The sequence below is a fragment of the Pipistrellus hanaki genome, assembly GCF_964339955.1.
Source record: "Pipistrellus hanaki genome assembly, chromosome: 6".
Lineage (NCBI taxonomy): Eukaryota > Metazoa > Chordata > Mammalia > Chiroptera > Vespertilionidae > Pipistrellus > Pipistrellus hanaki.
This window is the reverse complement of record NC_140508.1, coordinates 73543296-73569088: the sequence shown is the minus strand read 5'-3', so window position 1 is coordinate 73569088 and position 25793 is coordinate 73543296. Positions and strand designations below refer to the sequence as shown.

At 37.0% G+C, this 25793-nt stretch overlaps 1 protein-coding gene across 3 annotated transcripts in view; it reads right to left on the bottom strand.

Annotated features, from left to right (window-relative positions):
- Positions 1 to 9545: 9545 nt before the first annotated feature.
- SMAD2 (SMAD family member 2) overlaps positions 9546 to 25793 on the bottom strand; it is a 66906-nt gene continuing 50658 nt past the window's right edge. For all 3 annotated transcript variants that reach the window (XM_084887053.1, XM_084887052.1, XM_084887054.1), the window contains 3 exons: positions 22813 to 22950; positions 22487 to 22631; positions 9546 to 18611 (listed from right to left, as the gene is read on the bottom strand). In XM_084887053.1, coding sequence (XP_084743179.1) covers positions 18488 to 18611; positions 22487 to 22631; positions 22813 to 22950 — 407 coding nt within the window. In that variant the 3' untranslated portion in view covers positions 9546 to 18487. The remainder of the gene's footprint in view (positions 18612 to 22486; positions 22632 to 22812; positions 22951 to 25793) is intronic.

Below are 25793 nucleotides of genomic sequence, written 5' to 3'. Positions count from 1 at the left end.
ATCCAGTGTTTTTTATTTACTAATATGGAATGATTTCTAAGAAATAATAAGTGACAAGGTTAAATTACAGAACAATGGCCCAGCCAGCGTGGTTCAGTGGTTGAGCATAGACCTATGAACCAGGAGGTCATGGTTCAATTCCTGGTCAGGGCACATGCTAAGATTATAAACATGATCCCCAGTATGGGGTTTGTAGGAGGAAGCTGACCAATGATTCTCTCCAATCATTGATGTTTCTATCTCTCTCTTTCCTTTCATCTCTGAAATCAATAAAAATATTAAAAAAAATAAATTACAGAACAGTGTCTAGTATATTTCTATTTAAGGTGGGAGATAGATAAAACTGTTTACATAGCCATGAGCCATATCTTGAAATAATATTTAAAAAAAACTGGTAACATTGACTGCCTGAGGAAAAAATATTTAATGTACAGCCTGTTTATTTTATTTTGTACCATGTCAATCTATTTCCTATTCAAAAATGAAATGAATAAATGGCCACTTTGGCTTCTATGTGGAAAAGAGCAGAAACTGAGAACCAATTGGGGGCCAGTGTGGTCACTCAGGGGGCTGAGCCAGAGTGGCAGTGGGAGAGTTAGTATATCATCCACCACCATGAGCCCCTTCTGGTCTAGAACCTCTCTGTGTTACTGTCTCTCGCGGGATATTTTTTGGAGAAGAAATTGTCCCAGTAAAATCCCCTTGCCAGGCCTTTGACAATCTGCCCACGGGCCCCGCCCATAGGAAAGAACTATTAAAGGTGTAAAAGGCAGCACTCAAGGAAGAATTTTTGGGAACACGTACTGTCCTATGCCATCTCTGTGGGAGGTGGTGGGATGGGGAAGCTCTGCAGAATTAGGGAAACAGACCATCTATTTCAGACCTTAATTAAGCACCCTCGTCTCTCTGGTTACCCTCTCCCTACCCTTCCTCTTTATTCAGTTCCCTAAAGTATATGGCAGATGGCAGTTTGTGGTTAAGGGCTATCTTAGCTTTCCCAGCCAGAAAAGCAGGCAGGGTGAGTATGGGGGTTGAGGGGCCCTGTCTATCCCTCCAACTTGGAAACTGAACCAGGAAGAGGATCACGAAACCCTCAGGGGATTGCAAAGTGGACTAGCTGGTCTAGCTGTCTGCACCCAGGAGCAATGCCTCACTCCAGCCCCCCTTTCCAGGGAGCTGAAGACGACCCAGAACCAGAAAGACAGTAAATGCTCTTGAGCCAGTGCCAGGTCTCCAGACTCCTCTTCCCTGCAGGTCAGAGTCAAGAACAGGCTAGTGACTCCAATCCTTTAAGAGCTTTGTTGGATGGTGTCCAACATTCAGCCTGTCTGTTTGTAATTCTCTTTAAATCTGAGGTTTCCCCATTACTAAACACTCTCCTGCCCCTCTCCTTGACTGATGATTAAGCATTTAGGGAGAGGTTATTTTTTCTACCACATACCTGTTATTTGGATAGAGATTTCTTCTTAATTCTCTAACCCAAAGGAATAAACTACCTACTTCCTTTTGACTCATGGTCTGAAGCACATTTGGGTATGGAATAGAATGGACTTGCCGCAGAAAACCTTTTAAGGATAAGACTGAGTATAATTTAAATGCATAATAGAGTTCTACCTCATTTGCCAAAAGCCATCCTAAAGAGGGCTGATATAGGCTGTTAAAAGCTGGTAATTATATAGTGGAAACACGTACTCGTGCAGACATGAAGTCAGCGATCTCCTGCCATCCTGGCTGCCCAGACCAATTCATCTGAGCACAGCCACAGAGAAACCACTGAAAAATACCCCAGCCAGGTAAACAGAGCCTGTGGAATGGCTTCTCATCCTAGAAGGTACTTAATCCAACTCGGGTATACTAAGGACCAAGCGAATTTAAAATTGTACACATATTAAAATACACTGTAGCCACCAATCAAGTCATTTCTGTTTCAGAATTTCCTGGGTTTTCTCCTTACCCACTCCTCCCTTTCTCTACCATTACTCACCCCCACCGCACCCCCACCACCATATTGCCACTTACCTCCCCCACACTCCCATCCACACTGTGCCTCTGCTTAGGCCATGATCTCAAAGTCCAACACTACTCACCATCCTGGCCCACCTTGGCCTACCCTAATTGCTCCTGCGGGGACCCTGCAGTACTTTGTGCCACAGATGTGCTTTCGATCTTCTGATTCCGCACTGCTTTATCCGTGGCAGCCTACGAATGTCCTTCCAAATAGGGTGTGTCTTTCTTCTGCAGTCCCCATGGTGCTGGGCACCAAAATAGTGTTTAAAAAGACCAGCTGATCGCCAAAACTGGTTTGGCTCAGTGGATAGAGCATCGGCCTGCAGACTGAAGGGTCCCAGGTTCGATTCCGTTCAATGACATGTACCTTGGTTGCACACCCAGTGGGGGGTGTGCAGGAGGCAGCTGATCGATGTTTCTCTCTCTTCCATGTTTCTAGCTCTCTCTCTCCCTTCCTCTCTGTAAAAAATCAATAAAATAAAAAAATCAATTAAAAATATATATATATAAAGACCAGCTGATCAAACAACACATTTGACTTAGAAATAAAATGGCCCCATGCATCAGGAAGCAACCATGGCTAACCTTCATACTCTTGCACCATCTTCTGGATTTAGCATTCTCTACCTTGCCCAGTTGTTGAGGGTCAAGGGATGCAAATGACATAACAAATGTACCTGTCTGGTTCTCTTAAAGAAAGCAATTACTGATTTAGAGGTTTCTCTGTTGGAATGAGCATGACCATCTCCCAAGGACTGGAGTGCCATAGGATATTCATTAGGACCACACTGCAGTATCTGCACCTTCAACTGAGATCAGTCTGACCCCAAGCCCCCAGCCCCAAATGTGCAATAATGAAGGTAAGAACTAGTTGCTGTCCACTTGGCTTCCAGGGACAGAGTTATCCACCAGATAACTGAGTGAGAACCACAGAGCTTATGGTGTACCACATCAGATAATCTACACCCGTGGTCGCCAACCTTTCGGACCTCACGGACCACCAGTGGTCCACGGACCACCAGTTGGCGACCGTTGGTCTATACTGCTTTGAAAGAAGCTACCTCTGAAATCCAAAGGAGTGCTGCAGGGCCCTAAAGGGACCAGTTTACTTCTACAAGCTGGATTGGGTTGATCTACAGCTCGCACCCCAAACATACACATTGGAAGGTTTGCCAAAGCCCATGATCACAAAAGAGAAAAGGAGAACAGCTGATCAAGATGGGACCCTGTAGGTGGGGAGAGACAGAGACAAACATAAATATGAGAGACATATTGATTAGTAGCCTCCTGCATGAGAGCCTGCAACTGAGGTCTGTACCCTTGACCAGAATCAAACCCGGGACCCTTCAATCTGTTGGCCATAGCTCTATCTACTGAGCCAAACTAGCCAGGGTGCCACAATATTTTCTATGCTCATTGTATCTGAATAATTACTGCTAGCTGATCAATAAAATTCCTTGGTTCTACTGCACACTTTTATTTTAGGAAACTTGTATCAGACAAGACAAAAAAAGAAAAAAACACATTTGGTTTTAAATATACTAGTCAAAGTGTATACTCAATTTAGAATACATAAAAATCATGCATGAAAAGATGTCTAAAATTTTATATTTATCTGCAAACATCACATTTTAAGTAGACTAATACATCCTTTGTGTTGCTTAAAGCAAGTCAAGAGAAATTACATGCCCATTATGGCTTGCTGAATGGCTTAATGCATTTTAGAGATTTTTCTTAAGATTTGTAATAACTTTCTCTAACTGAAGATGCTGTTAGAGAATCTCCAAATATTTCCTGATGAATATACATAAAAAGTAAACGTAAAAAACTATTACACCAAACAGTGGTTTTCTCTAGTTGTCATAATGTATATTTTTTTGTTGGTGTTTTTGTATTTTACATAAATAGGCTTTTTATAAAGTTTAAAAAATAATTTTAATAGTCCTATTCACTGGGATGCCATTAAAAGAAAAATATTTCTTTGTATCTACATGAATGAGATAATCAAAATAAGCTATATGACCAATAACCATGATTGTGGGGAAGAGGAGCCCGGTTACAGATATATTCAGGGAGAAGTATATTCAGTTCTCTGGAAAAACGTGGTAAAGAAATAGGCCCGAGAGACTAAAGGCTGAGGTCAACCCCACTTTCTAGGGCTGCCAAGAACAGCTGTCACCAGAGATGCTCACTTCCTAACTTCCTCCATTGCAGAGATTCAGACTCTCCAGACAATTTTTTATTCTTGTCATATCGAAACAGGACACAAATAATTGTGGTGTTTCCCTTTTTAAAATTTGTGTCACTTCTGACATACATGATCAACCAGATTACCGCTAAAGCATTATCATGGTAAAGCTCCCCTAGAGCACTCCATGCTTCTGAAAATGGCCAGCATGGAGCACAACAGACAGAGAACATCTCTGCATTTAAGAAAGCCCTGGAAAGGTTTGGGAAGTAGCATTCATAACTATCACTGTTCATTACTAAAGGTTTTCTCTAGGAATGCTTCCTTTTACTACTTTGATGAGGTGGACTCTCCTAGTCAGTACAAGTCAAACTCAGGGCTTAGGATGCTCATTATGTCATGGCCATGTGGTAATGGCCAGGTGCAATTGCGATAAACCTAGAATAGACAAGATACATCCCTTTGGTTTTAACTCACTTTCACAGTGTATGTTAGAATACGCTTCTACTCAATGCTCTATGAATTAAAAAACACTTGAACCAAATAGATCCCTGCCTAGGATCTCTTAGGCTTCTGCACATTTTCCACTCTTCGCTGGTGAACAAACTGTCAACACAAAGCTTGGGCATGGTGGACTGATTGCATTTGGAGCCCCAATTGTTCACCCCTGTTGTACGCGCACTGCGCCTCCCCCCCCCCCACCCCCCACCCCCTTTGCCATTTAACTCCTAAGTGCCTTTCCACTTTGCACTCAGCCTCGTGGCTTGCTTGTGGGGAATGCTGGTAGGCAGATGCATGAAAACCTGATAAGGGGCTTGTGAGATTGGACTCAGCTACTGTTGCCCTCTGCCACCGCCATGAAAACATGCCTGGTCTAGCTAGGATGGAGGATAAAAATGTGGAATAGGGCTGAGTGGCTCCAGTCAAAGCCAACCCCTTTCGCAAGACTCCTGAGGCATGACTAGAAATACTTCCCAGAGCCGTCCAGCCTAAATCATCGCTCTCATACACTGAGTGCATGTTCATCGATGCATACCACTGGATTTTGGTGGTTGCTATACATTACTTTTGTGGCAACAGATAATTAATACAGGTTTTTCATTTATTTAACATCCTAGTGTGACATCTCTTCTCGCAACTTCTCTGAGAGGAAGATTTGGTAGTAAAGACCCTCACTATTGGCATCTCCTGACACTCTGTAGACACCAGTATTCAGTCACCTGAGCACCTACTTTGTGCAAAGTATTCTCCCAAGGGCTCTCATTTAATGCCTCATAACCTCCCTCAAAAATAACTTCTTCATTTGGGGGAATTTGAGGAAATGAAAAACTTGAGGCAGAATGATCAAATGATATATCTAAAGTCATCATAAATTGGCAGAATCAGGGCCCAAACCAGAAGTCTGAGACCAGTTAAATTTTCCATTACATCAGAAAGGATAACTAAGGTTTAAAAGTAGCAGAATGTTATTCTGTCTGAAGTCATTAAAGACAAGACAAAAAACTCGTTTAAAGAAGACAACTGATTTAAAAAAAAAAAAAAAAAGAGGGAGGGGCAAATGAGTTTTTATTCCATCACCCAAGATAACTGAAATATTTGACCATTACAGGATTGTTTTCTTCAGGCATTCCACTCTTAGCATTCTTGCTGCTTAAATGGCCTTTAAAATATTACTATTCCCAGTTGAAAAACACCCACACAACCAGAGACAAAATCATATTGACAGACACTCCACCATTTCCCTGTTTTAAAGGATTTTATGTTCAATATTCCTCTTCAGCCAATCACTAATTATGTAAATTGTAAATTTTAAGAGTCCCTGGTGGTGACACTAATTAGAAAAAAGTACACCCATGCAAGTATAAATTAGAAATAGTGGATACACAAAATATGAACTTATTTTTATTTTTTTCAACATGTTTTTATTGATTTCAGAGAGGAAGGGAAAGGGGGAGAGAGAAAAACATTAATGGAGAGAGAGAATCACTGATTGGCTGCCTCCTGCACACTCCCTACTGGGGATTGAGCCCACAACCCGGCATGTGCCCTTGACCAGAATCAAATCCAGGGGCCCTTTAGTCCACAGGCCAATGTTATACATTCCCAACCCAACTAAGGCTGAACTTACTTAAAAAGAATGTCGTAACAAGCCAGATTCTTAGATATCTCTGCTTTTCATGACTTGGGCTCTAAAAAAGGTATAGAAACAAATCTATTAAATATACTGAGATAAGACAGTATTCTAAGATTCTTTAATTGCTGGGGGACTATAGAAGGAAACTGAAAAGTGGGAAGCAGGACATACGAGGGAATGAAGTTGACATTTTGGCAAATGAAAATCAAACCATAGGAGATGTTATATCGGTACTGCTAGAAACTATGTACTACAAATTTAATTTATCAAATCTAGCTTGATTTTAAAGTATTTCATTTTACACTTATGTTAAATTTAAGCTGAGGATACCAGAACTGACAGGAAAATAATACTTTAAAGATTAAACTTTTAGAATAAAACATTTTGTCAGTAGTTGTCATTTTAGAATTTAAAAACGGAATTTTCTTTCCCTCAAATGTCTTTTATGCAGGTAATTTGTAGCAGAAAATTTCACTCTTCAACAATTTCAGAGTATAGCAAAAAATAAAAATAAAAAATACAGTGGTTTGCAGGCTACTAATTCTGTTACAGACGATAGCATTCAATTATCTAAGATTCAATTCCTTAGAAAATGTATTTGTTGATTGACCAAGCACATTTTTGAAACATAGTGATACCATATGCTATTATTCAAGATCTTAATTTAGAAGTTGGAAGTAGCTTGTGGTTCTTGGTAAAACAAAGACACTAATCTGTTTTGTTTTGAATATAAAAAGGCCACCCTAAAATATTTTTATTTCAAATATTAGGTTAGGCTTATTTAAATCTTCATTGTCCCACTATAACTCAAACATACTTAAAAACTGCACACCATCACTTAAGTGGGCAATCATATGTATTAAAATATTATTTATATGGCATTTATATTTAAAAGTGTGAGCAAATGTAGTTTAGAGATAAGATCTCTCACTGAAAAAACTTGTAACAAGATTCAAAATTTGAGTAAATTCTAACTTAAGTTCAAGATAGGAGGTCTCAATTGCTTGCTGTAGGGTAGTGTTAAGGTATCTGATCACTGCTACCTCCCATCAGAAAAACTATATAAATACAAAATTCTGCACAAAATTTCAGAGGGCTATCTAGATTATTAATCTTATTGTGAGCAAGTTTCACTTAACCCACACACACGTATTTCAACTCCTTCCCTTCCCCCAAACCACCAGCCTACCCTTGGCTGGGGGTATTGGCTGCTATTCTGTCCTGTGCTCTAGCTTGCCTGTTTAGCAGCAGTCTCATTGCAGACTCTGAAACCCAAGGTGTATCTGCGGCTTTTACCTCCTGGAAGTCTAGGCTCTATTATTAGATACAGGCTTCACAGTAGCATGTGGTTGTCAGTTTTATACTCACCACACACAGCAGTTATCAGGTCCAGCATACATACATTGAGACTCAAAAACAAGAGTTCTGTTCCAAGACCTCATTTGACTGGCTTCAAATGTCCTCTCCATCTATCCCAATTCAATGCATCCTTGAAGACTGTTCTTAAATGGCACATCGTTCAGAAGCACCATCTCTCCTTCCTCTGTGGTATCTTCCTTAAACTACTTGAAAAACTTTCAAAGTGACTTTATCATCACATAGCATGAAGGAGGGTGCGGAGGCAGCCAACTACATTTAGATTGTAAAAATTGGCAAATGCCTATCTCAAAGTATTCTATAACCAATACGGTCATGTAGCTTGGACTGGAGCACAGTAACACATCTTGTAGCTTCTTAAAAGGGCACACTTAAGTCTGTTTTGGCTTACCCCTGAACTTGATTCAGTGTTCTTGCCTTCTATTAACGTGGTAGTCAAATATTATGCCTTCCTATGTGCAAACTAGCATGACTTTTGCTTTTTTACCAATTTGATCAATTCAACAAATATTTCCATACCACTTTTACTGTAAGAAAATAGCTTTGATGTACCCCTTTCACATTTTCTTCTGAATTCCTACATTTGTGAACTTAATTTTCAGATTGGGCTCATCTTGTATATTTTGATAAAAAGAATGTCTCTTAAAAAGAAAGCTACACAACCTTATGGTGTGACTATGTTCTTGAGTAGCAAAAGAACCTGGTTTCAACCCTTTGGTGTTAAAAAAGACTGCATTGGGGTACACCTGTTTGATACTGACATGCCTGCTTCCCACCACTAAGGGGCTTCCAATCTGTTCTGAAACAAGAAAGAAAAAAAAAAACATTTAGCCATGAGAAAGCCCAAACTTACAACATAATACTCCTCCCCTACTCTTCAGCCTCTTGAGGAATGTGCCATTAGACACGAGTGTTGTTACAGAAACCACCCTATGCAGATAACAAGTGTCACAACAGGCTGATTGGCAGGATGCTCCCAGGGAGAGGTGACAGTGGAAAAGAATCTCTGCTTGTGTGTCAACTGAAGCAATACAGTAAGTTCAATGTTGGAAAATTCCTTTCAGGCATTTATAGAGGAATATGGTATAACCATTTAAACTAGAATTTGTTTAAATGGGTTTCCCACCAATACAAAATTGTTGATGGAACAAGTGCTAATCCCTGAGCTGTTCAATGCCAAGTAGGGTAGTGTATTTAAGCTTTTGAGGTCTCTTTTGTTGTATCCTGAAGTATTATGTTTTAAATGGTTAGAAGAAAACAGTCTGCTAACCAGAAAATTATTTATTTATCCTAGGAATTGAGCTCCTGCAAGACACAGGAAGTTTGATTGATCTAAAAAGTCTTTTTAACTTTTTTAATTATTTCACGATATTGATAGAACTAATTATGACTACACTACTTCCCATCTAATATTTTCAATGGAGTCTAAAAAATAACATTTGTATTTTTGTGAAGAGTACATTTTAAGAGCAAATGTGAATTTTACCTTCTAGTCTATTTATAGTAGTTGATCATTAATTTGGCACAAGCACACTCTGAAGTTAACTAAAATGCATAACTTACTAGCACTGTGGGGGAGTTGCTATGTATTGGGGGGGGTATATTAAGCAATGCATATCTATCTGTCAGGGGAGTGGGATTAATTTCATATATAATACCAAACTTAAAAAAAAAATATGTACTCTTAGACCTCCATTATGTGAAATACACACACAGAACTTTTTTGTTTCCAAATAATTTAGGGCATGTACAGCAAAATATAACCCCTTCTAAAAAAAAGTTCAAATTAAATCAAAACCAATTAAAAGTTAGTAACATAATAACATGATAAGCAACTCAAAAATGGCTTTTCGTTTTAATGCTAAAAAAACCCTGAACTTTCAAAGGTGAAAGTACTATTAACATAGGTAGAGAGCAAACAAGGTAAAAAGTGAAAGCATGTACAGACAGACACACACACACACACACACAAATTGACCAGAAATCACAGAATACTTAAGCAATGTTTTCTTAAGTATCAATAGAACTATTTTTTTTTTTTTGTACTTTAAATAAACTATTTGGTGTGGGTGGGGAGAAAGAAAATCAGTATTCCACAATTTTAAATTGAAAACCAGCTGTAATAAAGCCTCAGCTTGTTTAATTTTAAAAAATGGAACATCGTACTTTTGACAATCACAGGATTAAAGCTTACAAAGAATACATCTACCATCTACATCACAGTGCACAGAGAATGCAGTATCTGAAGACTACTAGAGGGAAACAAGAACAGACTCTGCATCCATCATATTGCATTACAAAATTAATGCCATATTAGAAAAAAATCTCACCTCCCGTGGTCGGTGTTCTAGCTGGTAAGCACCTGAGGAGTAGGAGGCTATAAACTGAGGGCACTGCTCAGTCTGGATCAGGCAACCAGCTCATTCACCTGCCAGTGGCTGATGCATTTAGTAATCTCAATACATTTATGGAAAATATATATAACACCACATTTTGGCTTTTTTAGCCAGAAAAGTCTGGGGAATGTAGAGGATAGAGTATCAAAGGCCGTATTTTCCCACGAGAGAAGAAATCCACCCAGTTTTCATTTAATTTTCATTGTGAAAAATTTAAATTTCAGATTACATTAACCCCATCAAAATGTAACTGGTACTTAAATATACACACAGGATCTGCAGAACTTAGCTATCTAAGTTGTCTCTTCTCTATCTTCATTAAACCACTAGTTACCTTCCTTGGATGTCTTAAGTGTTAGTCTCATTACCAACTGGTGTTAATAGCTATTGTTGTTAGAAGAAATCTCACATTCCATCCACAGTAATAAGTGATTCAAGGACACATATTCAAGTATTGGAAACGTTGACAGTCACAGGGCAGCTGTATTTCATTTCAACTATTACAGCCATTTATGGGACTGAGGGTAAATCACAAGAATACATAGGGTGATCAGCTCCTGGGGTGCCTAGAACTTTCCCATGTTTAGAATTGGAAGTTCCACATCCAGAGAACCCCAGGTCCAGGCACACCAGAGCAAATGCTCACCCTAAAAATACCACTCAAGCCTCCCTTGGTATCTCTAGAGAAAAGAGAAAGTTTCAAGAGCATAAATCTACCTATGTGGACATCAGCTCATAGGAGTCCATAAATATCTTAAAGTTGTCAATTTTAAGACTAGTTGGTAGTACTTCAACACATTTGTGAACAGTGCATATAGGTTCATTCTTGCAAACTCTCTTCTGACAAATCCTAACAATTCTTTTTGTCCAGAATTATACAGTAATTTGCTGTATTTTTTTGAAATTTTCAGAGCTAAGTGAATAATCCAGTTTTATGTCTTTTCACGATTTTTTAGGTGAAAGCACTTGTTGCGAATCATTTCCCATATCTTGCTTCATATATTGAAGACTACCACCAACTGGAGATTATTTCCCTCAGACCCAAAGGCCCTGAATTATGTTACTTTTAACAGTGCTCCCTCCACCAGAGCGTCTGGCCTTGGGGGGAAATGGCATAAAGAATATTCTAAGATATGGAAGGTTTATTTTGCCTACAATGCTGTGATCTAGTTCAACAAGTACAGAACTTTCATCTTAATCTCTGTAGTTTTTCTTGCTTTGCCCTCTTGTATAAAATTGGTTAGTGTCACAGTTTCACTATCACTAATAAAAATATACAAATACTTATGCTTTAAAGGTCAGGGTCAAAAAAGCAAAAATGAAGCCTGAGGTAAAGGTGATCTAAGAAATGACCAATTTGGGTTCTGCATTTTGCCAAGAAATGGGACTTGAATGGAAGTGACAGGTATTTTCTTAGGAAAACCTCTTTGGAAGAAAAGAGACTTTAGTAGGACTTCTTTTCCTACAGACAAATGTTTAGAACCAGCTCTATGCTGCAGTAATGTAAAGGGTAGAACTTAATATAGAACCAGAAATATGCCAAGTTCCCCAGTGACTAACATTGTAAATAGCCAAATGCTTTAAAGCCAGAGGGAGAAAGAACAGTAGAGTGTGAAATAGAAAATGTTATTTATACAATTCTAAAACTTTACTTTTTGTTCTTATAAATCAATATATTGTGGATTTCATTATTCCATAAATTATCACCTTTTTATTAGAAATAGGAAGCAAATCCTTATCCCCAAATCAGAAAAGCAAACTGAAAAATTTGGATAAATTAAGAACTTTTTAATTTTTTTTCTCCTTGGAGGGCAGGAGAACATTATTTTTCAGGAATATTTTTGCAAGAAAAATCTAAAAGTCCTTTGTGTACAGTTAATGAAGCCTTCTCACTCCCATTCTCAGTGGCATTATTCTTACAAGGGGTCCTCCATCTCAACTACCGGTGAAAATTTGAGTCTATTATGGATCTCACGGCAGCAAAGCAATTGATATTGAAATTAACTGGGGTTAATATACTCTAGTCAGATCCTATGTGAATCAGAGATGACGGAAAGTACGTTAGAAAGCCATTTCTGTTGGGCACAGGTAAGAAAATCAGGTCTGCAATCTTCCAGGTCCCCTTAAATACCAGAGAACTCAATGTGGTAGTGGTATTTCCCATGGTATCTTAAGCAACTATTTTATACCAAAGGGAAAATAATTAAAGGCAGGTGGTGGGGAGCCACCATCTAACATTTTTTAAAAAGTTAACTCTAAATTAGTACCTCCCAGAGACCAGTGAATTTACAATAATTTAATTATGGGATATATAGCAGAGCTTTATTTGATGTTAATGAATTCGTTATGATTCTTAATTGTCACTATACCTAAAAAACGGTATAGTAACTGAACCATCAAATTAGGACTCTGGCAGAATAAAAATAATTACTCTGATGGTCTGTCCATGAAAGGAAAATGTCTGCAAGCAAATTAAGAACTTTCTAGTAAAGCAAGAGAAGCATTCAATATTTTAAAAATATATGCAGATAAATGATCCTTACGTTAAGGTTTTTGAGTGTACATGTATGTATACATAAATCCACACACACACATTATATAGTTTATTTCCTACTAAAAAGATTTAAGGCAGTTATTCTATCTATAAAGTTAGCTATAATATCCAAGATAAAACAGTTACTACTCGAGGAATTATGTGAACACGTTAGACAAGTTATAAAGGCCATCTAGATCTAGTATAGTTCCCATTTCCTGGCTTAGGCTACAAACACAGGAATTCCACACCCAGAGATCATTTGTCCCACAATCCCCATACATAAAACAAAGCAGTCTGAACAGTCAAAATATCCATGGGAAGCTTGAAAAGGAAGACATGAAAGGAACTCAATAATAATATTCTGCCTGCCTTTAGAGACCACACACTATCGTCATTATTCTTGATAGTGCTAAATGTGACAAACCAATGTGCTCCAAGGTGGAAACAGGGCCAATATTGTAGGAAAAACATGGCCTGCGCTGCCAGAAAAGTTCATAAACCTAAACATAAGTTAAAATAGAACCCGATGACATGCCACTTGCTAGTCACAAAGACATTAAACTAGATAATTTCTCCCATCAAGTGATGGGCCAATTTGAACATCAACCTTCACGAAGAAATTAGGACCCTGGGTATGAATAGCACCATCCTTTTTGGTCTTCTGTAAAAGTCAAAGGAGAGAAACATTCTGATGCACGCTGATAAAACATAACTCGCAATAATCAGAGCAATCAGCAAAACCATTAGGGACGTATCTCAAGAGAAGGGGAGCAAGAATAAAAGTTAGCTGATAACTATAAAGGATTTAGCAAAGTAAAAGCTCATGGCAAAATGAAAATAGGCAATAATTTGTTATGTCTAGACATCAATGCCTTAGATCAGAGTAAAATTTAAAAGAAAAGGATAGTGTGTTTCTATGTCCACAGACTACTAAGTTATCTAAAGAGATACGGGGCGTGGTGTGGGGGTGGTAATGGAGTGGGGCAAACTGTGAAACTGGAATGTTTGGTTATGAAAGCAACTGCACATGAGACAAGTTTTAAGTAAAGATTGTCTTGTTTACTTTATATCCCACCATCAACCAGGAGGGTCCCTATTATTGATGAATGTTCAAAGTAATTAGTTATTTTTTAAAAAGAAGGAATATCCTAAAAGCATATTTGGACAGTTTTTGGAAGAGGTAGAGAAACCAACTGGGTATATACTCTTGTTTGATTTTAATTAGCAAGATATTAGACTGATTGTATTTCATCTTCAAAGTTTTAGTCTTGATGAAACTGACAATAAAGGTTCAAATCAAGTGAAATTAAAATAATATTAACAACAAAAGAGAAAATCTGACAATGTTTAAAAGACCAATAAATCAAGCAAAATTGGATATAGTTTAAGGTTAAAAAAAACAAAAACAAAAACAAAACACACAAACAACCCAGGCATTCACAACTTGCAAATATAAACTTAGAATACAGAATAAGAGTAAGAATACAGAATAAGACTATTTAGCTTTCAAGAAAAACTAGGCAGATTTTCTTCTTGCCAAGTGACAGGTCCCAAGAGAGAAAGTAACTCCCACAAGACTAAGCTAAACACAGCTTGACGATCAGGACCAAATCCTAGTTATCTTTTTATTACTCAATTAGAGGCCCAGTGCACAAAATCTGTGCACGGTTTTGGGGAGTGGTCCCTCAGTCCAGTACTGCACTGACTTCCAATTTACGCCCGATCCCACAGATACATCCCTCTCGCAATCTGGAACTGCTGGCTTCTAACCTCTCACTGCCTGATCGCCCCCCTAACTGCCTCTGCTTACCAGCCTGATCACCCCCTCACTGCTTCTCCTTGCTGGTCTGTTCACCCTCTAACTGGTCCACTGCTGGCCTGGTTGCCCCCTAACTGCTCCCTTGCTTCGGCCTCGGCCCCCACTACTGTGGCTTTGTCAGAAAGGACATCTGGAAGGATGACCGAAAGATGTCTGGTCTAATTAGTATATTACCCTTTTATTAGATGCCTATCACAGTGTCTAGGTAAAGAATAGGCATCATTAAATGTTTACTGAATAAATGTATACCATAATGTATAGCTAGTATAATTAGTTCAAACCTAATCAGGAAAGTTCCTTAAAGTGGGATGAGAAAAGAACAAAGAATTATTCCAAAATGTGGGCTGATATCCAGTTTTCTCTAATTTTAAACAGCACAAACTTTTCAAACGATTTTTTAAGCAATAAAACTTTTTAACAAATCTCTCTTGAACTCTAATATAGAATTGAAATGAAACTGCCACTGGTTAGACCAAAAGCAGTGGGCATATCACCAGCCCTAAGGTGTCTCTATGGACTCGAATCCACTATGAAAACCACCATTCACTTAAATGTGACAGACAGCATGGTCCTTCAATTCTCACTTTGAGTTGAAGAAATTACTAGCACTGTGAAGTTCTAAATAATGTTGCTAATTTAAAGAAAGACAAAATTCAACAAAGAAGAGATTTCACATGAAGAATGAAAGCTGTTTCTATAAAGGGAGGGAAAAAAGAAAGGGTCCATGTTAAGAGGCCACTGTAGACAATACAGAATACAAAAACAGCATCCCATTAAAAAGCAAATACGGGCCGAAACCGGTTTGGCTCAATGGATAGAGCGCCGGCTTGGGGACTGAAGGGACCCGGGTTCGATTCCAGTCAAGGTCATGTACCTTGGTTGCGGGCATATCCCCAGTGGCGTGTGTGCAAGAAGCAGCTGATCGATGACTCTCTCTCATCAATGTTTCTAGCTCTCTATCTCTCTCCCTTCCTCTCTGTACAAAAACAATAAAATATATTAAAAAAAAAAAAAAAAAAAAAGCAAATACGGGAAAAAGCTGAGGGTTGGTATTATTACTTGGGCATTGCAGATGCTCTTTGGTTAAAATATTCTAAGAAATTTGAATTTTGAACAGCCCAAGAAACTGCTGTATATTTGGGGGCCACATGAAATATGAAGAAGAAAAGCAGATAAACAAATGCTTTTTGGGTTCAATATCTTGAAAAAAAACTTTAGGGAGGTACGGTATTGCTTAAAAACATTTGTACAAGTAATGTACATGGGATAATTTTGCCTTTCTGTTAACTATAGTTGTCCCCCCCTTATCTGATGATTTGCTTTCTGTAGTTTCAGTTACTCCTGACCAATCATAGTCTGGAAAATCCCAGAAATAAATAATTTATAAGTAAAAAACAATCATGACCGTGACCATTAAATATATTCACAAAAATGTAGTCACCACCATAAAGCCAACTGCTCGACAGATATAACTGCTCAATACAACAGGTGCCTCCTAAGAGCTGAGTCCCAGCTTCTGGTGGCACAGAATTCCATTGCAACTGGAGCTGAGCTCCATATTGGCATGCTGTGATTGGCACTGCTTCAATTAACATATCAATGCAAGAGAGACTGCCAAGACCTTCCACCAGTTTCCAAGTTATTCTCTGTCCCCAGAACTGCTCCCAAGTTTCAAGGAACACCTGCAAAGGGCAGAGATTCCCCTGTTATCTCCAGCAGATCTGCAGTGGTAATAAGTGGGACATTTACACAAATCAAAAGATGTCCTGTAGAAGTAGTAATTAGTGAGCAGCAAGAAGTCTGGAAACAAGCAGCCAGACACCATAATGGTGAAAACTTGCCCAAGGCCAATTTAAAGAAGGGGTTGTTAAATGGTATGACAAATGATGAACTTTAGAGTAAGGGCTTGACGAAGAAGAAATATTACTGAGAATGAAACAGTCTATCACAAAATAAGGCCACCTTCAACTATGATAAACTGTAGAACCATACTGATCCTCAAGTTTGGATCTGTTGTAGAGGTGTTCATATAAAGCATTCATAACTAATGAGTTTCCTCTAAAATGAGCCTTTGCATATCATGCCATTTTCTTTGCCAGTAATGCCCATTTGCTCCTTTCTCACACCAAGAGTTGGTGCAAGCAACACTTCCTTAGAGAAGCCTTCACTCTGTAATACTCTATCACCCTATTTATTTCCTTCACATACAAAAAAACTGATAAAGGGCTATAGTGTTCAACTTTACCCAAAAGCTAAGTAAGTTCCTGGCACATATAACAGGTGAGGAATAAATATTTGTTGATTAAGTAAAAATTTACTACATGTTTACAAGAATACATGCATGTACACACAAATATTTGAAAATGAGGAATACTTAACAGAAAACAACCAAATGCTGAAAGTACTGAAAATGACACCTGTAGAAACAGGTGACTGTGATTTCAAAAAAACAAGTACTTAAGATATTTATCCTAAAAATATAAAAATTTACTAGAAGGGGACTAGGAGTGGTTATTTTTCATTTCTACTAAGATGCAAACAAGTAATCTTTAAACAGCAATAACTTCACATTAGACCTAAGAGTTACTTGCTGCAGAATGAAGTACCCACAAAGCTTCTGCTCCTCTTACTGCAGAGCATAAAGTGTGGTCAATTCTATAATAGTAACAAACGTATATTCAGTTTTATTGTAGTTAGGAACAGCTCAGACTGTAGGTGATTATAAGCTTAAAAAGTTGCTAGACTGCTTCTCCCCAAATTTTTAAAATTCTACATTAATAATTATGTAAAATAAGTGATTTTATAAATTGAATACAACATATTTTAAAAACAGATGGCCCTTATCTGCTGACCACACCTCAGCATCACTTTTCTAGGTATTCTGCAGGTGCAATTACATTTACAAAAGGTCCATTCATAAAATAATCTGGTAACTAAATCAAGTGAAACTCAAATCAAAGAGCACTACGTCTGCTGTTGAAACATTTAAAATACCTTTTTTAAAAAAAGTGTTTACATCTATAGATTGGCTTTTAAAAAAAAAGGATAAATGGAATTGTAGCATATCTCTGAAAATAATTAAACTGCCACCTATGTATATTTTTATGAGGTGTAAGGATAAATTAATAGACTGCTAGGTCACACAAGTCAAGTATTACCTGTTGAAATGTGTAAGACAAAGCAACTTACTCCATATGCATTCTTACTGTACACCAGAAGCAACTGGTGCTGGCACTATCAGTGCAACCATTACTGGCGATGGATGGCATGCTATTCTGTTTTTGTACCAGAACAAAAGTAGGAATGGAGAAGAGGTTTGAAAAGATTTTCTGCAAGGCTTTGTTATAGAAATTTAGCAGTAAACAAACCAACCAACCAACAAGAACAAATGTTTAAGACCCACTGAACGCATTAAGGTCAAGGATTTCAAAAATTAATCCACTTTTCTTCCCCCAAGAGTTTATTTTTGGTAAAAGGCAGAAAATTAGTTTTTTTATAAGGGAAATCTGCTTCTAAATGATACTTTGAAAATCTTGATATATATTATATATTAAAAAAGACACACAAAAATAACGGAAAGGTGGGAATAACAGATTAGGTACTGTAACTTTATAAAAGCTTGCCTAAATCAAAAAGCAGCACACACATACCTAATTTATGCAAACTAAAAATGTATATAAACAGCACAATATTGTGATACTGGATCATGATACATTACCTGTACACATATCTACTACAGTTATTAATAAGCCTTTGGGACACTCAATTTTATGCCCAACAAGACATCAGTAAGTCTTTAAAATCTTCTCTTCCTCCTTTATGGAAGGGTATTTCTAGACACTAATTTTCCCATCTAATATTCGAATATAGGAAACGGATTCCACAAGGTGCTTTAATTGATGAGACCTCAAGTGCTGTTTTCTTGGTTGAATTTTTGGATACAAACAGTCCATGGGGACCACACACAAATACTATGACAGAAGAGTTGTTACAGTAAGTCTCTTGATGGGACTGGATTGGTGATGGAACTTTATGACATGCTTGAGCAACGCACTGAAGGGGATCCCATCTGAGTTAATACTTTGTCCAACCACTGTAGAGGTCCATTCAGATGAAGTTCAATCCAGCAAGGAGTGCTTGTTACTGTCTGCCTTCTGTTTAAGAGAATACAAGCAAATAATTATGAAGTTAAGAGAACATGACTAGTATGTTTAGTTACATGCAATAAGATTTTAGATAAAGTAAAAAGTGGTATATACTGAAACCTAAATTCTTTTGAACAAATTTGGGTATCTAATTATTTAATCCTCAAAGTCTAACAAAATATTCTCAATGACATTTTTCTTTTAAAATGATTTATAAAAAACATTCTTTTCCCCTTAAATTAAAATTAGTAGGGTGACCTTATTATTTACCATCCAAAATGGGACACCTTTAGGAGGGAATTTAGTCACTATTAATAATCATGCCAGGGCAAGAGACGTAAACCAGGACTGTCCCATGCTAACAGGAATATATAGTTACCCTACTTATTTAACAATTACAGGACAGGAGATATTCAAATACCATATGAAGTCTAAATTGAATAAGGTTAAAGTATACCAAAACATAATTCTGACCCATGCTTATCATAAAATGTTAACAGTTATACTAGTTCTACTTTCCTGGACAGAGCAATGCTATCCCTTTTAGCAACATCATGCAGACTTTTAATAAGAAACATCCTTACTACTTCAACAAAAAGAGCTATTGTCTGGGAATCATAAATTGTTCGATGACATCCTGTCATTTCTATGTACTGATTTCAGTTGTTTTATTTAATATATGTCAGTAAATCTGCTTGCTTCTTTGTGACAACCCTACAAACATGAGAAAAGGCTATTATCAACATTTCACCTCCAAGCAACACATGCTCAATATATTAAAACTGTATTTAAAGGGATGTGGTTTTTTGTAGCAGAGGGTCTCAGTGCTCTATTATGCCCTTCAGAATTTTCAGTGTTCTCCAGACTAGCGGTTCGCCATCCTTTGGACCTCACAGACCACTACTGGTCCATGGACCACGGGATGGTGACATCTTCCAACTGCAGGTGTCTGCACTTATCTGCCTGAGAACTTCTTGGCTCTGTCCACATGTGCAGCAGACTAGAAGTGCCAGAAAATTAATATTCCCAGGAGCAGCCTTCAAGCAATGACAAAGGAATTGGCATTTAAATGTTGTTTCCTTTCCCTCTGGGTGGGATAATTCTGAATGTTCTTTACCATTTTCCAAAGTTTCCCTCAGGGAATAAACTAGTGACCCACCCGCTATAGTAGATGGATTAATAATGATACTGGCTGCCTTCCCTCCCCTACCTCACTTCCAACTTCCTCCTTCCTTACCAGTGTTTCCTCCATTTCCTGAACAAACACTTTGCACTTGAATCCTTGTCTCAGTGTCTGAGACAAATACTAAGACATTCCTAAAATATGACACACAAAACACAATAGTTCAAATCTGATTTGAATAGACTCACTGCCTTGTTTTTAAAAAAATTATTATTATTTTATAGATTTCAGAGAGGAAGGGAAAGGGAGAGATGATAGGAACATCATTGATCGGTTACCTCATGCATGCCCCCTACTGGGGACCCAACCCTTGACTGGAATGGAACCTGGGACCTTTCAGTCTACAGACTTATGCTCTATCCACTGAGACAAACCCTCATTGCCTTGTTTTGATTTAGATACTATGTCTACTAATATCTATGCAGCTTAAAATTGCACAAGCACACTTTACAAACTGCCATGAGATATAGGCAAGACTGACCCTTTCTCATCTTCCCTTTCATTCTTTTTGTTTTGTTCTTCACACAGTTTCTATTGCCTTTCATCTCTCCATTGGATCATAACTTTGGCAGCCATATTGCCAAAATCTTTTAATTTTGATTTTGCTATGTGCTGAAGTTTGGATTTTTGCTGAAGTTTGTTTTTTTCCAGTTTGTTTTCAATCTGATCATTTCATTACTATATTAGTTTAACCTTTAGAGAAAAAATCCTTAATCTAGTTCACTGAAGGGTAGAAAAAGTTTAAGAATACTGTCACTATATCTATTTGGGCACAAAATTGCACTTGAGGCATTATTCATCCCTCTATCTGTTTAGTTACTCCAGTACTGGTTCACTTATTTCTCAATAAAATATTAATTCCTTACACATCTATATTTCGTTTTACTGTATTCCTGACTTTATGCTGGAAATTGAGCTGGCATTAAAGAAACGCAAAAACTGTTTTTAGAAGTCCAACTTTGAAGTACAAACTACCTCCTCAGTTCCAAAGTCATTAAAGATAAGATTCCTGGTAACTACCCACAGTTCACAGATACATAGGTATTTTGATTTATAAATTTTAAGAAAGCTTCTTAATTATCCAAGTAGATGTACCTAACTCTACACCCATAAAGCCATACTGTATATTATTGCTTCTCATAATTATAGGTTTTAAATGACCTCTAGGTTATAGAATGGCAGTCCACAGTAAATGAAGGGCAGTATCTCTCTTTCCCAATTAAAACTGCTTTTAGTGGGAGACCTATAATCTATTTTTCTAATCTATTCATATTTAATTCAACTGATTTCTACCACGTTCTGCAATATTCTAATCACTTGAAAGGGAAAAAAAGATCTGACCTGAAAACATCATATCAAATAGCACTATTAGAATCTAATTTTAATATCAACTCAGATCAATTCAAGTCCAAAGGAAAAAAAGGAATTCAGCAGTTCTGAGACGTATCACATGTCAAAAGGGAAATAGTTAAAGCAAAGAGAACTACAGCAAAGTCACAAAATGAATTATTCTAATATAACTAGGACAAAATAGTGGGAAGTCTTCATTCTAGGATATAAATATACAGCACAGAATATATTTTTGTGGAAGTATACAACCAACAGACCTCAAATCTAACCACCTCACACAACTTAAGATCAGAAATCAAGTCCAAATGAAATGAAATAAATTCTGAAGAAGGGCCCAAACTGCGGAATTCTATTGCTATACTATATGAACATCTTCTTAAGTAGACATTCAAAGAGTAAGCAAATGGCGTGGAGAAAGGTCAAGTATTTTATTTACAATTCCATCCTTTAATATGCTGAGAAAGTCATCCTTTTCTTTGATGTGGAATCCAATCTATTGTAATCTATCTTACCCCTTGATGACAAATGTGCTTTTGTAAAACTCAATTACGTAACTGGTACCACTATGTTTAAAGAAGGTAAGAGTCAAGGAGAACTTCCGTCAAGTACTGTCTCTACCACTTACAATGTGTCCTTGGGCAAATGATCAAATCTCTTGTAAGCCTATTTCCAAATAAGTCTGAACCATTTTTTTTATTTACAAAGACTGCAACCTCATAAAGATAGTAACAGAAATTCTTAGCAATGTTGAAAGACATGAGAAACTACATTTAAAACAAGCACAGTGCCTGACACCTAATAAGTACCCCCTTCTATTACTGAATCAAGTTCCAACTCTTAACTTTATATTTAGGTGGTCTCAACTTATTTGTCCAGACTTCTTCTTCTGTATTTTCTATACACTCCAGGCAAACTGAACTGCTATTTTATTGCCAGAAGCACCATCTGCCACACCCTCATAGCTATGACTACTACTGTACATCTCTTAGAATGTACATGATCTCCATTATCTCTACCAAAAACCTTCACTGAACTCCAGTGAAAACACACCTCCTTCTATGAACTGAACTGACATCATCCTTCCTTTACACCCTTTTTATGGTATTTAACAACCTGTATTATGTTACAGTGAATGTCTATACATGTTTCAATCCTATCTTTTATAATGCCAGCAACAGAAATTCACTATATTTTGAATCTAGAAGGCCTCAACTTTCTTTTATTTCACATAAAGATCTACTGACTCCATAACTTCAATGAAAACAGATACATGTGAACTCCGGACTGTGCAAAGAATGCAGGAAAAAAAAGAAGTATGTGGAAACTTAACAACTGAATATGTATTTCATACCTGTATTCTGCTCCCCACCCTTTCACAAAACTCATTCTTATGGTGCACATTCTAGTTAGCTGATACACGGCTTCAAAACCCTGATTCACAGACTGAGCCAGAAGAGCAGCAAATTCTTGGTTGTTGAAGATCTTCAGATTACAGCCTATGATGGAAAAAAAAAAAAAGTAAAATAATAATAATAATTGTGTAAAAAGAGTACCATTGTAAGAAAATAGTTTTCAAAGGGCTACACATATTAGAATACAAGCATGCAAATCATCTTCTGATTCCTAAAATTAACAGCAGCCAGAAAAGAAGTTTTATTTATGTTGTTGTATCCATACCTGGTGGAATTTTACACACTGTTGCAGGGTGCCAGCCGTATCTCTGATTACAATTGGGGCTCTGCACAAAGATTGCACTATCACTTAGGCACTCAGCAAAAACTTCCCCACCTATGTAATATAAGCGCACTCCTCTTCCTAAAACAAAATACATATGGGATTAGTTTTATAACGTTTACTATTTCAGCATGACTTTGCAAAAGTTTTCTGGAGGAATACTAAAATGATATAAGGTACTTAGATGACATTTTCCATAGTTATGCTTAACATGCTACAGGCGTGGCTGGCAAACTGTGGCTCATGAGCCACATGTGGCTCTTTGGCCCCTTGAGTGTGGCTCTTCCATAAAATACCACGGCCTGGGCGAGTCCATTTTGAAAAGTGGTATTAGAAGAAGTTTAAGTTTAAAAAATTTGGCTCTCAAAAGAAATTTCAATCGTTGTACTGTTGATATTTGGCTCTGTTGACTTAATGAGTTTGCCTACCACTGTGCTACAGTATATTTTCCCAAATATTTCTCAACAATTGCTTTATTGATTTGCAAAAATAATACACGCCTATCAAAACTATTTAAACAATGTAGAAAAGTACAGATAGTAGTATAAAAAATTTATACCAATTATGTATTTTAAAATTAAGTAAAAGAAATTGAGTTAATTTTGAAGGAATTAATTAATGTTTGGAGAAATATACCTTCATTATCATACACAGTATTTCTTTAAAGAGTCCACTAAAGTTAAGGGAAAAAAAGGTAATAAAAATGGTCAAGCCCTGGCTGGTGTGGCTTAGTTGGTGGAGCATTGTCCTGTACACACCAAATCACTGGTTCGGTCCCTGGTTGGGGTGCACATGGGAGGACACCAATCAATGTTTCTCTCTCACCTCAATGTTTCTCTCTTCCTCTCTCTAAAATAAAAAAAATAATAAAAAATTACCTACAGTTTTTTGGTGGGCCTGACTTAATCAGGCGATACCCTTAAGAGATTGGGCTGTTCCTGGTGAAAATGATTCAAAGTTTGAGAGACGGTCAACCCAAGGGACTTTCCAGTGGGGACTATGAATGCAGGTCAACTGGCAAGGAATGTAGGTGGACCCTAGATGCTGACAGCAGCCACTAACAGTCAGTCTGCAGGAAATGAGGACATTGGTACTGTAAGTTCAAGGAAGTGAACGCTGCAACAATCATGTGGTTGGACAAGGACCTCAAGCTCCAGACTGGAAGACAGATGACACTTTGATTCCTCTTGTTGACCCTGACTAGACTCCTAAGCCAAGCCTGGAGTTCTAACCCATGGAAACTGTGAGATGATAAATTTGTGTTATTTCAGGCTGGTCAGTGTATGGTAGTATGTCATACAATTAAAAAAAACACAAAACTCCCTCACAAAGCTAATAAAAGAACCAACAAACCAGACTTAATATATAGGTACAAAATCTGGTGCCATGTTCTCTTATAACTAGAGAATATGTGTTTAAAAATAACAATTTACTTGACTATCAGGAAAACATTAAGTCTAAAAAGTATAAAGATATTTTCAGGCTATATTCTCTGGTCAAAGACACCTAATAAACTAGAAATCTAAAGTTAAAAAAACAATATTTTAAAGTAGGGTGGATATGCAAAGGCCTTCCTCATCTATAAGATACCTTGGTATCCTAACAAGATATGCAAAATTTTAAAAATCAAGCAAGATTTGAGGAATTCCACATGAAGCCAAATAAGAGACCTCTTAAATCCCTAATACTCTACAGTATCACACTCACTCTTTAGTGATCAGGATCATTTATCATATGAGGTGACTGTTCATTAAATGGAAACAGAAGAAAACAATTGTTAACCTGTTAACTGGGGAGTTCCCTTTTTAATTACACAACGTACAACGGGTGCATACTCTTTCACTAGGACGTGTCAGTACGTCACACTCAGAGGACGTAATTTTATATTATTATTTTTTTATTTATACTTAATTAAAATAAATGAAATATATATTTTTTCGTTTATTAATATATAAAGCACAAAGGAAAATACAAAATTACAAACAAATAGAAAAGAATACCAACAAAAAAATGGAAACATCGAATTAAAAAATTATAAATTTTACAAACAATTATAAAGATTACAAAAAATATATACCGTCTCTCTCAGGGCGCAACATATACTTCCAGGATGTATTCATACGTCCTACCCGTTCCCGATATTGTTTACGTTTGACGTATTTATACATCCCGCTCGGATAACAGGTTTTAAAAGAATTTACTTTAAGGTAATAAGAATTATGGTCAGTTATATCAGTGGTGTTCAAACATTATTTTTACATCAGTAAAAAGGAAATATTGAAGAACCCCAAAGAGTTTTACATCTATGGAAACTTACCATACTAGACATTAAAACTAAGATTTAAAAAATGTATTCACTTAAAATAAAAGAACCCTCAACACATTAACATAAATAACATGTTTATTAAAAAAAGTAACCTCCCAAAGTAAAATATACATATATTTTATATATGTTCTCAGAGTAGCAATGTATTTTTGCAAATCTCTTTAATGTCTAATTTAACAGAAGAGCCCTGGATTATCTTTAATGTATATTTAATCTCTTGCAAGCTCATATGCCATCTAGCCTCTGAATACTTCACTGTGTGTGAGATATGGCAGTGGAAAAGGCAAAGAGCATCCTAGTACCATTAAGGAAAATAGTTTTGACCTCACAAACTTGCTAAAAGGTTGTTGGGACTACCACATTTTGAGATACTTGTTGGATTATTTTTGAGCTTCAGAAATAATAGTTGTTATTTTACGTATCTTGCTTCAGATTAAAAGTGAGATTTAACACATGAATTCACTGAAGGGAGAAACTAGGAAATGTAAATGAACTGAAAAAAAATTCATCATTTGTTAAAAAAATATGAACATGATAATTTTATGATTGGTAGAGACTCAGCAAAGTAAAGTTATTTTAACACCTATTCACTGAAGGA